The sequence below is a fragment of the Callorhinus ursinus genome, unplaced genomic scaffold, assembly GCF_003265705.2.
Source record: "Callorhinus ursinus isolate GAN/ISIS: 27379988/994484 unplaced genomic scaffold, GSC_fseal_2.0 scaffold1, whole genome shotgun sequence".
NCBI lineage: Eukaryota > Metazoa > Chordata > Mammalia > Carnivora > Otariidae > Callorhinus > Callorhinus ursinus.
The window spans coordinates 145585684-145599806 of NW_027397063.1; the positions used below are offsets into that span (position 1 = coordinate 145585684).

A 14123-nucleotide genomic window follows, 5' to 3' on the forward strand; every position below is an offset into this window, starting at 1 on the left:
TGAGCCAAATCCATCTTTATCTGTTTTACAAACCCGGCTTCTCTGTAAGACTAAGCTTGAACACAGGGTTCTGCAGCTCAAAAAACGAAAAAAAAAAAACAAAAAAAAAACGTGGGCAGTAGGGAATGAATCTGAAAAGCCAGCTGTACAGCCTGAAAAATAAAAATCAGACTACTGGGATATGGCTATAAAAACGTATGAAGTCCCATTAATTATTTAATTTCACATAACTTTCTGAAAAGGTAATGTGTTCACTTGCTTCAAACACTAAAAAGTGAGTGAAAGATCCCTATCTGCAAGTTTCCTCTCCACCACTCACACCCCCAGATACACACTATTCTTATGACCCTGTCCAGAATCTCCTGACACATAAACCAATTCAAATCTACATTTTATTTTCTTCCTTTTTACACAAAAAGCATACTTTACACTGTTCTGTACCTTTTTTCTTTACCATAACTATCTTCAAAATCTCTCCATATCAATAAATAGAAAACATCCTTTAATAGCTGCTTTAAAAAAAAAAAAAAAAGCTGTACAGATATAGCTTTATTTATTTCACCAGCCCTGGATATTTGTTTCTTTTACTGCTACAAGCAACTCAGAAATAAATTAGGTCATTAATATGTCATTTCTAGCACATGCTAACACATACTCCGAATAAAATCTCAAAACCAGACTAGCTGGATTAAAAGATGTGTGGATTTGTAATCCAGACCTCTGGAGCAAAACTGCCCCACAGAAGGATTGCACCAACACGCATTCATAGCCACAGAATGAGACCTGTTCCCCTACATGTCCAACAAAGCATCTTTTCAAACTTCCAGATTTTTGCCAACCTGAGAAATGTTATGTCAGAGTAGTTTTAATTTGTATTTACATTTTATTGAATGAGGGCAGGTTTCTAATTTTTTTTTTTTTTTTTAGGTAAGCTCTAGGCCAACTGGGCCTTGAAGTCACAACCCCAAGATCAAAAGTTATGTGCTCTACCTACTGACCCAGCCAGGTGTCTCCCAGACAGGTATTTTTTCATAAATGCTTAAGAACCACTTACATTTCTTCATCTGCAAAATTTCTGTTCACAGCCTTTGCCAACTTTTCCATCGAGTTTTTTCTCTTCCTCAGTAATATTTAGGAGTTCCTCATAAACCAGTAAATTTGCTTTTCACCTTTGTGAGTAGGTTTCAAATATTTTCCCCCAGCTTATTACATAAAGACTCAGCTTATGTTATGATGAACTTTTCCTTTTAGAAAAATGGCTTCTAGATTTTAAGTGAGAGTAAGAAAGACTCTTCCCATTTCAGCTTTCTAAAGGAATTCTCTCATATTCTATTTTAAACATTACATTTTACCCTACACATTTCAAGTCTGACCCACTTGGAATTTATTCTGGTATAAAAACTTTGTTTTCTAAATGACGAGGCAGTTGTCTCTAACATCTTCTGATTGGCTCAGGATCTTTTTTACACTAAATTCATAATGTATTAGAGTCTATTTCTATTTGGTCTTTGGTCTGTCTAATCATGTACCAGTACCACTATGTTTTAATTAGACACAATATTACATATTTTAGTATCTGATAGAATTAGTTTCCCTTACTGTTTTTATTTTGTTTTCCTGGCTAATGATTTGACAGTTGTTCTAGCTGAGCTTTAGAATCAACCTGTCTAGTTTTAAAATCTATTTATTTATTTGAAATTGAATTATGTTGAATGCGTAAGAAATGACATCTTTATGAAGTTGAGTCATCCTACCCAAAAACATGACACATATTTCAAATTCGAGTCCTCCTCTGTGCCCTTGAACAGGGTTTCAAAGTTTTCTACATACAGGTCTCATAGACAGCAAATTTGTTCCTATGTATTTTATGGTTTTAGTTGCTATTGCAAGTGAGGTCTTTTCGTCCATTATATCTCCTATATTTATTTATATGAAAGCTACCAATTTCTATAAATTATCTTTACAATCCATTGTCTTCAGTAATAATTCTATTATTTGCAGAGTTTTGGGGTTGATTCTCTTGGATTTTCAAGTTGTACAATCATAAAGTCTTATAAATAGTGAAAATTTTAACTTTTCAATTTTTTATTTCTAATTTTATTCTTTTGTCTAATCATGCTGGCTGATACTGCCAATATGGTATTAGATAATAGTGTTGATAGTGGGTATTTTGTCCTTGCTTTTAGAAAGAATGTTTATGTTGTTTCTCCATTAACCATGATGTTAAAAGTTTTGTGCAGATATAAACAGATCGGTACACACACACACAGTGTTATGGAAGTGTCCACCTACTCCTATTTTACTGAATACTAAAAGACTTATTTTCTTTTTTTTATTTAAATTCAATTAGCTAACAACATATTAGTTTTTGATATAATGTTCAATAATTCATTAGTGTGTAACACCCAGTGCTCATCACATCATATCACATCACATGCCTCCTAAATGTCCATCACCCAGTTACCCCATCCCCCCACTCACCTCCCTAACCGCAGTTTGTTTCCCAGAGTCCAATCTCTCATGGTTCGTCTCCCTCTCTGATTTCTTCCCAGTTTTCCCTCCCTTCCCCTGTGACCCTCTGTGCTATTTCTTATGTTCCACATATGACTGAAACCATGTGATAACTGTCTTTATCTGACTGACTTATTTCAATTAGCATAATACCCTCCAGTTTCATCCATGTCGATGTAAATGGTAGCTTTTCTGATGGCTGAGTAATATTCCACTGTATATATGAACCACAATGGAAGACTTATTTTCTCAATTGCTTTTTCCTCACCTATGAAAAGAATCTTCTTCCCTTTACCAATCATTGCGTTACTGGAATAACCACCCCGTCCCCATCCCCCTTGTTCACAGTTCTTTTTCTAACATACTAGTATCATTGGTAAGTATTTTATTCAGGACTTTTGCATCCATATTCATAAATGAAACTAGTCTGAAGACTGGTTTGCATTAATCTTTGTCAGATTTTCTTATCAGTAAAACTAACTTGGAGGGTTTTTTTTTTTTTTAACTTCTAAAACCATTTTAAAAGTACTTTATTTGCTTTTTAAAGGTTTTTTTTTTTTTTTTTTTTAAAATATTTTTTTTATTTTTTTGAGAGAGAGAATGAGATAGGGAGAGAGAGCATGAGAGGGGGGAGGGTCTGAGGGAGAAGCAGACTCCCCGATGAGCAGGGAGCCCGATGTGGGACTCGATCCCGGGACTCCAGGATCATGACCTGAGCCGAAGGCAGTCGCTTAACCAACTGAGCCACCCAGGCGCCCCTGCTTTTTAAAGGTTTAATAGAAAAACTGTAAAAACAACACTGCTCTTTCTTGGGAGGTGGAGGGAGGCAGCTCTTTGATAATTTCTCCAACAACTTCTATGAAAAACAGTTTAAATGTGAACAGGGGGGTGAATAATGGTTAGGCTGGCTGAAGGGTTCAAGAAAGATTCATGAATATAATAGTCTCTGAGTTCTTTATGTTCATTACTAATGAATATATGCTTCTGTATATACCTAAAGGACAGTTTGGATATAAAATCCTTGGCTCATATTCGCTTTCCCTGAGTTCCGGTAGAAATCACTCTACTCTCCTCTAGCATGCAGTGCTATGAGCTAAACTTTTTCACCTTTTTATAAATGGACTGGATCTTTTTGCCCAGTTGCCTAAAGGATTCTGCCATTATCTTTTAAAGCTAATAATTTATATGCCTTGGTGTTGACCGTTCTTGTTCATTTTTCCTGACCGTAAGATATACCTTTTCAACAAGCTTTCACTTATTTTAGGAAAATCTTCTTGAGTAATATTGTTAAATATTTGTTCTGTTCATGGTTTTGGTTTCTCTTCTTTCAGGGGAATTCAATTTTGCATATTTGATCTTCTTTGCCCATCTTCTCTCTAATCCTTTTTAATTCTTTTTTTACTTTGGTTTCATTTTGATTTCCTCTTTTCTACTCTGTACTCCTGTGTCTTCTTCACTGTCTATTCTCCTTTTTACTCCTTCCCATTTCATGTTTTTTTTTTTTAATAATATTGTTTAGTAAACTGGTGGACATCAGTTTTTTTTTTAAAGATTTTATTTGTTTATTTGACACAGAGAGAGAGAGAACAAGTAGGCAGAGAGGCAGGCAGAGGCAGAGGGAGAAGCAGGCTCCCCGCCGAGCAGGGAGCCCGATGCGGGACTCGATCCCAGGACCCTGGGACCACGACCCGAGCCGAAGGCAGCCGCTTAACCAGCTGAGCCACCCAGGCGCCCTTTTTCATATGGTTTCTGTGATGGTTTTGCTCTCTTCTACTTGTTTCCTGGAATCCTAAAACCTCACATTTTATCATGTCCTGTTTTCTCACCATCTTCCTTGAGTTCTGGCATTTCTGTGTATGGTGTTCCTTAGGGTAATTGCTTCCTAACCCTTTTCTCCTTTTTTTTTCTTAATTCATAATGAAATGTTCATTCAGAATTTTCATCTGTTCTGTGACAATATTATTCTGGTGAATATTCTCCATCTAATAGGTTTTATTAAATTTTCTTCATTTTTTTCACCATTTTTAATAAATACTGTAACTTTGTACCAATGCTGTGTCAACTCTACCGGTCACTCAGCATAGAATGAGTCCAGTGCTACTGGTCCAGCTTTCTCAGCAGGCTCCTTCAGAAGGGCAACAGCTGATGTTTTCTAAGCTATTCACCCTATCTTCCCCTTATTCTGTACCTCTAGTTTTACATGGAAGGAACCTATTTGTCATTTCAAGGTAAACTACTTATGTTTATTGGCATTTCTGAGATCTGCCACCCTGAACTGTTGTTAGCATTTCAGTGACATCACTGTGCTTCTGACACCTGGAGTTTCTGCTCCTTTTCATCTTTTATTCTCAGATCATGCAGCTTGCTTGTTGCTTTGTAATGTCCAAGAGAAAGCAAGGAAAGTGCTACCTCATACTGCCAAGTTCACCCCAAAGTCTCCACATACAACTTTTCAAAAGAAAAATACAATTCGATACACAAAATAAACTTACTTTAAGAGTTCATCTCTTTCTGTCTTCCGTGCAAACACTATATCACTGCATTTGTTCTGGAATCTGACCAAGATTTCAGTCAGCTCATTGTAAAACTGTAAGCAAAGAAGAAACACTATTATAAACAGGAATGATTTTTTAATCTGAAGAGGAACAAAATCTAAAGCTCACTTGTCAATCATCGTTAAAGCTAAAGAACTAAAATCCTCTGCCCGAGACAGTCACACCACTGAGGTTCAACAACTTAATTATACTAAATATGACCTAACTAGAGAAAATAACAAAATCATTTTTATAGAACATTTGCCATCAAAAATTAAATGGAACAAGTTATAAGTTTCATGATCATGCGTATGCTCCCAATTCCTAGAGAAAAGTCAGTCACTTAATAAACATATGAAACCTATTTAAATGGAAGGATTTTAGATTTGCACATTCACTTCAGAAATATAGGCATCACTTCAGAAACCCTTAGAAGTGTCTCCAAAGGCTCTCTGAAGAATTTTCTCAGCTTATCTATTTCAATAGAGCATTTTAAATCAAATTAAAATGGTGTCTTACTCTTCTATTTCCAAGGCTTTGTAGTATTTCTACCCCCTCTTCAGAGGGTTTACGTTATATCCACTGTATTTGTATCAAGATAACTTTATTCAATGATCATTATGGAGTTAAAACACCACAAGGTAACATGTACCTGAAAAACTTAAAAATCACTTGCTCCCTCAAAAGGAAAGTCATTGGTAAAAACAAATATAATCATTTCCCTAAGCTATTTAAAGGAAAAGCAAAAAAATCCTTAATATATTTAGTAAGCACCCTGAGACTCAGGCAGATCACAAATCTATCATTATCCATCAGCACCATCAACACAGAAAATAAAAGCCATACCCTCTCCTCCCTTTCCTACCACAGATCAGCTTCGACTAATCCTGTTCCCTCATAATTCACTCAAATTAGTCAACTTTCGGGGCGCCTGGATGGTTCAGTCAGTTAAGCATCCAACTCTTGATTTCAGCTCAGGTCATGATCTCAGGGTCGTGAGACTGAGCGGCCCCCATTTTGGGCTCCATGCTCAGCACGGAGTCTGCTTGTCCCTCTCTCCCTCCCCTTCAATCCCTCCCCACTGCTCACTTTGAGCAAGCTCTCTTTCCCTCTCTCTCAAATAAATAAATAAAATCTTTAAAAAAAATTTTTTTTAAATTAATCAACTTACTTTCTTTCCTTTCTCCCCAAAAAGTGTCACTAGCTTGTGACATCTCTGTGCTAATTTCTTTTACCTGAAATTCCTACACCCTCTTTCTGCCTGCTGAAATACACAATTAATTCTTCAACATTCCCATGAAGTATCGCCACCTTTAAGCTTTCTCTCACTTACAACAAGCCTCTCCGTAAAAAGTCACTAAAGCTAGGAAGTTCAAGAATAATTTGGTACAATTGGAAACACAATTAACTTCTCAAACTATAGTTTCACATCTGTACTGGTGAACTATTATTTCTTTTGTACATCATACCTTTGTGCCCTCCTTCAAATTAGCTACAAGTTCAACAAAGTTGTCATATGCAGTAGCTAAATTCTTCAAAACTTCTTCTCTTAAATTAGCTTCATTATTAGATTGCTTCATTTTTGAAAATTCCTGGTGTGAGACCTTGTTAAAAGAAAAATTTATGTATTTACATTTATTTATCAAATTAATATAGCTTGTAACATTTTTACTGCTACTTTGCCAACTACATATGAAAATCATATATGATTACTTGCCATAATTCCTAGAAATTTACCTAATATTTCTTTTGTGATAACACAGTACTTTAAATCTTTCCTTAAAGTAAAAATACCACAAATTCAGTGGGTAATCAAAACATAACCAATAATGATTACAGATTTGTATTAATATGTAGCACTTGCAAAAAACACAATCCTACTAAACAGATACAGATTTAGTCCAGGTTTATCCTTTCTGTGATTTTCTGTAAACATAAATCTTACTAAAGCATATAAACTTTACCTGAATATTTCTAAGAAGTTCTTCCTGTTTCTTTAGAGAATCTTGGACTTTAGTCGTAAGACCTCCATAGATTCGATCCAGTTCAGTGACAGAAAGAGCTTCTTCATTTATAACACCATCTTGAGCCAAAGCAGTCAAAAATTTGCTTGTCATGTCAAAATTCACTGATTTCAAGTCATTCTCAAGCCCTTCTCTTTCCTTCTTTACTTCATCAAGATTTGACAATAAGGATTTTAAGACATTTACAACCTAAACAATTAAAACAAAACAAAACCCCTTCGTTTAATGCAAAAAAAAACCCAGAAGCCAATTTCTAGAAGGGAATTATATACAAAGGTCCACTCAAAGTTGGGTGATTTCTCAGACAGCGAAGCATCAATTGTACATCAGGTTTACTTAGAGATACTGTACCTTTAGTGGACTCAGCTTATAACAGGAGGCAGCAATAACGGTAACAGTTAAGTGAGCACAATGATTTAATGAACATTTACTATGTGCCAGGGACTGTCCTAAACATTTCACAAATATAATTTAATATTAGTAATCCTTCCAAAATCCCACTGGGTATATATTTATTACTTCTATTCCACAGTTGCAGAAACTGAGTCTCAGAAAAATTAAGTAACATAAAATCTGAGACCTTAGTCTGTCTAACTCCAAAATCAATCTCTTAACCACTCTATACTACATACCATGTCCCTGTCATGGCTCCAAGGTAGAGGAAGGTATGTTTTTGCCAAAGAGATACCCTATTTTGCTGACATAGAGAGACTGAGGGATAGACAGAGAGATACAGACAGACATGTAGATAGAACAGAGACACATATATATATGGAGAGAGCATCTTAGATAGAGAAAGACAGCCAGACATACAGATAAAAAGCTATAAACCATGTGTTTATTTTATATACTGGGGGAGAGAGAGAAGAGAGAGATCTTGTACATCTGTTCATATCATTAAGAGTTTTCCGTCGGGGGGCCCCTGGGTGGTTCAGGCAGTTAAGCGTCTGCCTTCAGCTCAGATCATGATCCCAGGGTCCTGGGATCGAGCCCCGCATCTGGCTCCCTGCTCAGCAGGAGTCTGCTTCTCCCTCTCCCTTTGCCCCTCCCCCTGCTTGTGCTCTAATAAATAAATAAAATCGCAGACTGAAGGCGGGCCCAGCCCGGGGAGGCTAGGGGCGCCGGACTGCGAGGGGCAGCGGGCGAATCAAAGGCGGCCCGGCCGAGCCGCAGCCCCCAGTCCCGGGGGCCGGGTTCCCTCTGGCCCGTTTCCCGCCTTGCCGAGAGCTGGGAAAGCGAAATCCGCGCGTTCCGGCAGGAGCCGGTGTGGATCCTGGCCGCCCCTCGGGGCGTGCTCGAGTGGGAGAAAGGTCAGCCCGGCAGGCTGCGCACGCTGAGGCGGGCCAGTGTGCGCCGTCTCACACGCACACGCGCCGCAACGCTGACAAAGAGTTTACCTATGAGCCAAGCACTACAGCGAATACAACGGCAATTTCCCGGGAGAACTTGCCACTGGCAAGGAAAGCAAACTAGAAGACAAACTACTGAGATGAAATGGAATAAGGACCATTTTGGACACATACAGAAGGACTTCGGAAACAAAGAAGAGTGATTTCAAGCACCTAGAAGATTCCAAGAGAGGAAAAATGAGAGCTGTCGGTGGGATTGGAAATATTTTCAGTCACATTGCCTCCTGAGAAGCCCCTTCATCGATAGTCCCAGTGGTTACCAAATTTGACATTAAAAATTTTGCCATGCTGTAGACCACTGATCGTTCTTCTATTTACTTATTATTTTCCTTTAAAGTCAAGTCACTTAAAAAAAAAGTTTGTTCATCCTAATCAATAATATTTGTGAAATGGGGCTCATAGTAGAAATATCACAGTTTGGAAACAAGTGACCTCCAAGCAACATGTGGGGCCTTAGCAGCCTTTGGTTTCACGATGAACCAGCTTATCTTCATAAATCTACTGGGAGGCTTCACCCTGGTATTGTCAGATGACTATGACCTTGAAACATCTAAACACCCACCCGTTGGGTTCTGATGCCAGTTCAGAAAAGAGGTTCTTGCCAATACGCACAAATCTACTGATGGTCCCATCCACACATCGTCTCTGTGCTCCTGGCAGTATAGCAGTTTAACATGGTCTTTAGTGGGAAGGAAAAGCCCCCTTCTTGGCGCCATGTTCAGTTAGGAATGTCTCCATAGTAGACCGACTTGTGCCCTGAATAGATACAAAGTTGTTGCCTCCATTGTATAGAAGAAACTGAGCCTCAGAGAATTAGGTCTGTTGCCCGAGAATTAGGTCTCTTGCCCGTGGTCAACTGGTAAGTAAATGGTGACGCTAGTTATATAAATTAATTAATTAATTAATTAAATAAAATCTTAAAAAAAAAAGGGGGGATGCCTGGGTGGCTCAGTCGGTTAAGCGTCTGCTTTCAGCTCAGGTCATGATCCCAGGGTCCTTAGATTGAGCCCTGCATCTGGCTCCCTGCTCAGCAGGGAGCCTGTTTCTCCCTCTACTTGCCACTCCCCTGCTTGTACATGCTCTCTCTCCCCCTCTTTCTCTCTGACAAATAAATAAAATCCTTAAAAAAAAAAAAAAAAGTTTTGCATCGGATTCAGCCCAGGTATTTTCTAACACCCACATGATTCACAAATGACCCTACAGAGTAACAGTGTCACAGAGTCCAAGTGCCCTCTGATGCCACTTACAAGCTGCCCCCTTTCACTCACATCTCTTTGCACTCTTGCTAGGACCACCCAGGAGAGCACCAGCCCCAGTCCCCCTATTGTGCTTGCCCCCATAATGCTCAGAGAAAGTAAGCTGGGGGAAAGACAAAGGAAGAAGGGGACGCCCATAAACCCCATCACATCCCTGTCTTTCATCTTACCATGGCATTTCCAAATCCAATGGATCTCCCCACCTACTGCCTGTTTCTAAGTATTTCTGTCCTACCTTTCATGCCAAAGCCCTAGTTAACTCCTTGACAAGTGTCCAGAATTACCTTCCTTTGGGAAGACTAAAGACCCAAGGAAAAGTCTAAAATTTCTTCTAAATGTTGGCCTCTGTTTACCACCCATATCTGTTAAGTGTCCTATCTTAAATTCAGTGTCTTTTAACATTCACAGTAGTGGAAAGAAATGTGACTCCTAGAGGTCCAAGAAGCCTCAAGCCCCAAACACTTTCAACGGAAGGAAAAAGAGAAAAAAAAATCACACCTAGATGGAGACGGCAAGTCTGTTTCAGGGATTTAGTGGAATCTGATGTTCAACAATGTGCATAAAAATCTTATTTCCAAATGACTTCCAGGACATATTGTTAAATCAAAATAAAAGGCGCAGAAGCATAGGTACAGCATATTGTATTCCGAGTAAGAGAGAAGGGGAAATCAGAAACAAACATACACACATAATGTATTATGTATGTATGTGGGCATATATGTATTTTTTTATAAAAACAAAAGCACTAAGGACAAACCAGAAACTAATAAATAAGGTTGCTTATAGAAAGTGGATAGGAACAATGTGGAAAGAACAAAGATGAGATTTCTCTGCATGCACCTTTTGAATCATGAATATTTTTTAATGTTCAAAACACAAAATTAAATCAAAACTTGAATAAAGAAATACAAGTACCTAGTTATCCATCAAAGTAAAACGTAATTACGTACAAAAAAATATTTCATCCCTAACTATATTCCCTTAATGGACATATTAAGACTTAGTTACTGTGTAACCAAGGATACTTTACTACCTGGAAAACTCAATTTCATTATCTGCAAAACAAGAGTAATAGTACCTATCCCAGAACCGTTGTGAAGCCTGAAATAATTCATACCAAGTGCTCAATATAACTTCTAACACAGGTAAGCACTCAATCAGTAATAGTCATTATTATTAACTGGTAGTTATGTTTTATGGTTTAACTCTATACTTTGGGTATACTATACACTGAAGAGGCTTAGGCATCTAAGCATTAAGACAAAAAGAGGAACGATGAGGAGCAGACTGCTAAACTGTAATTATTTCTTTTGTTTGTTCTGAATAACTATTTCTGTAATTATATCACACACTTTGTAGGGTGGGTGCAACAGGATATAATTTTAAAAGGTTGTGGTAATATTATCTTTTGTCATATTTAAACTGATAATGGAACCTCAACCATGACTGTGACTCTATGTGAAGGTTGTTTAGCTATAAGAAAAATGCCACCTTTTATCTTTCTCTCAGTTGTGGCCCAAAAAAGGCTAGAAAGAAAAACATAAAACAGTCAAGTAAAAGAAAACTGGGGGAGAAACAGGAATATGCAGAACTGGTTTTACTTTTTTTTTTAATTTTATTAATTTATTTGACAGAGAGAGACACAGCGAGAGAGGGAACACAAGCAAGGAGAGTAGGAGAGGTAGAAGCAGGCTTCCCGCTGAGCAGGGAGCCCAATGCGGGGCTTGATCCCAGGACTCTGGGATCATGACCTGAGCCGAAGGCAGACACTTAACCTACTGAGCCACCCAGGCGCTCCCAGAACTGGTCTTAAAAAAAAAAAAAAAAAAAAATCTAGTCTACTAAACAAAGCTGAAAGTCAGGGACACTATAAGACTATTATCAAAAACAGATTGGATGCTTCTTCCAGAGTACAGCAACTACGATCCTCTCATCAAATGATGGGTCAAAATTATGGTGACAGTACCCCAAATTAGATAATAAGTAATATGAGAAGACAGACATGGTTCACAAGAATAAAACCTCCTCTTTGGTGAAGAACTAACCACACACAGGGCAGCAGAGTAATGTGGGAAGTGAACCCCAGCAGAATTTGTAGAACCACAAGTTCTAATACCAGCTCCGCTATGTAGAAAAGCTAACTTCCTAACTTTTATGACAGTCGGTTTTCTAATCAGTGATTAAAAAAAAAGGACCAAATATGTATTTAATAAGTCCTATTCTACTCCAAATGCTAGGATTCTAAGTCTCTGGAAAAATAATGCCATTTGAAACAACCAATTTATAAATGAACTTTTAGACCACCACACAAAGAGTCCTTGTACGACAAGCATCCTTTTTTTTAATTTTTTTTCAAACTGTCATATATACTAGTTTAACCGTATTTTAGATTGCATGATACTGGCCTTATTTTAACAGAGTAACTACAGCAGAAAATGAATTAAACTGCTTCCTCAAATGAATGACCAAAATAGAAAGAAAAGTAAGCCAATGCCTACAGTTTCTTATCCACTCAAGTTTGAGGCTTAATGTGTTATCAAGTTAAAGTATAGAAATAATTAGAATCCCTCTGCACCCCCATGTTCACTGCAGCATTATTTACAACAGCCAAGATACGGAAACCTAAATGTCCATCAATGGATAAATGAATAAAGATGTGGTACCCACACACGCACGCACACACACACACAGGAATATTCAGCTATAAAAAAAGAATGAAGTTTTGCCATTTGTGACATGAATGAGCCTTGAGGGCATTATGCTAAATGAAATAAGTCAGACAGAGAAAGACAAATACTGTTATGATCTCATTTATATGTGGAATCTAAAAGAAAACCAAGCTCACAGATACAGAGAACAGACTGATGGCTGCCTGAGGTAGGGGATGGAGGTGGGCGAAATAGATGAAGGTAGTCCAAAGGTACAAACTTCGATTAATTAAATACATTAAGTCATGACGATATAATGTACAGCATGGTAATTATACTTAATAGTACTATACTGTGGGGTGCCTGGGCAGCTTAGGTTAAGTGTCTGCCTCCAGCTCAGGTCATGATCCCAGGGTCCTGGGATCAAGCCCCATGTCAAGCTCCCTGCCCAACAGGGAGTCTGCTTCTCCCTCTCCCTCTGCCCCTCCCCCTGCCCCCGCTTGTGCTCCCTCTCTCTCTCTCAAATAAATAAAATCCTCTAAAAAATAATAATAATACAATGCATATTTGAAAGTCGCTAAGAGAGTAAAATCTTAAAAGTTCTCATCACAAGAGAACAAATTCTGTAACTATATGTGATAACTGATATTAATTAGATTTACTGTGATCATTTCACAATATATACAAATACTGAATCATTATGTTGCACACCTGAAACTAATAAAATGTTGTATGTCAATTATATCTCAATTAAAAAATTTTAAAAATAATAATTAGAATCCTGTGGTGTTTATTTCTACGTTTTAAAAACAGCTCCAATTAGCTTTCAACTGCAATTAACTGCATCCCTTTATTAAGTTAGGCTGCCAGTAGTTATCATTCCATCAACACTTTTTGAATCCTTACATGCTGGGTACTGCTCTAGCTCCAAAATACAACTATTAACAGAAGCAGAGTCCTTCATGTGGGGGACAGGGGAAGGGAGGGAAGAATTAAACACACACAAAAAACAGAGCAATACAGTAGCCAATGACAAAGAAAGGGAAAGGGTGACATCTGGGGCCTTAATGAAAAAAGAAGCAGTAGCCTTGGAAGAAAGACCCCAACAGAAGGAAAGCAAATGTTAAAGTCCTAAGGCAGGAACAAGCTTCCCATGTTCAAAGGGAAAAGAGAAAAAAAAGGGGGGGGGTGGCTAGTACGGCAGAAACACAGTAAAAAAAGACAGAAGGGAGGGAGATGAGGTAAAACAGAAAGGCAGGAATGAGATCACCTCAGTTGTCTGTACTTCACCTTTAAGACCAAGAGCTACAAACTTTTCCTGTAAAGAACCAAACAGAAGGGGAAAGAAAAAACAACAGACAGAAAATATTTTTGGCTTTGTAAGCCAGTCTCTGTTGCAACTATTCAACTCTGCCTTTCTAGTGTGAAAGCAGCCATAGACGAAATGTAAAGGAGTGTAACTATGCTCCAACAAAAGTTTATTTATGGATACTAAAATCTGAATTTCATATAACGTTCACATGTCATAAAACATTATTACTTTGACTTTTTTCAACCATTTAAAAATGTAAAAGGCATTCTTGGCTCATAGGCCATACAAAAAACAGGAGGCAGGCTGGATTTAGCCCACAGGCCATCATTTGGCAGCCCCATTTAGATGATAAAGCTCTCTGTAGAATCTAACAGCACCAAACACAATTAGGCACAGAACAAATACTCTCAATGAGATTTTCAGCTTTAC

General features: G+C 37.9%; 1 protein-coding gene across 3 annotated transcripts in view; it reads right to left on the bottom strand.

Annotated features, from left to right (window-relative positions):
- The window catches only part of PDCD6IP (programmed cell death 6 interacting protein), an 84540-nt gene that overhangs the window by 18357 nt on the left and 52060 nt on the right, over positions 1 to 14123 (bottom strand). For all 3 annotated transcript variants that reach the window (XM_025884649.2, XM_025884648.2, XM_073902318.1), the window contains 3 exons: positions 7010 to 7258; positions 6515 to 6649; positions 5004 to 5098 (listed from right to left, as the gene is read on the bottom strand). In XM_025884649.2, the coding sequence (XP_025740434.1) occupies positions 5004 to 5098; positions 6515 to 6649; positions 7010 to 7258 (479 nt within the window). The remainder of the gene's footprint in view (positions 1 to 5003; positions 5099 to 6514; positions 6650 to 7009; positions 7259 to 14123) is intronic.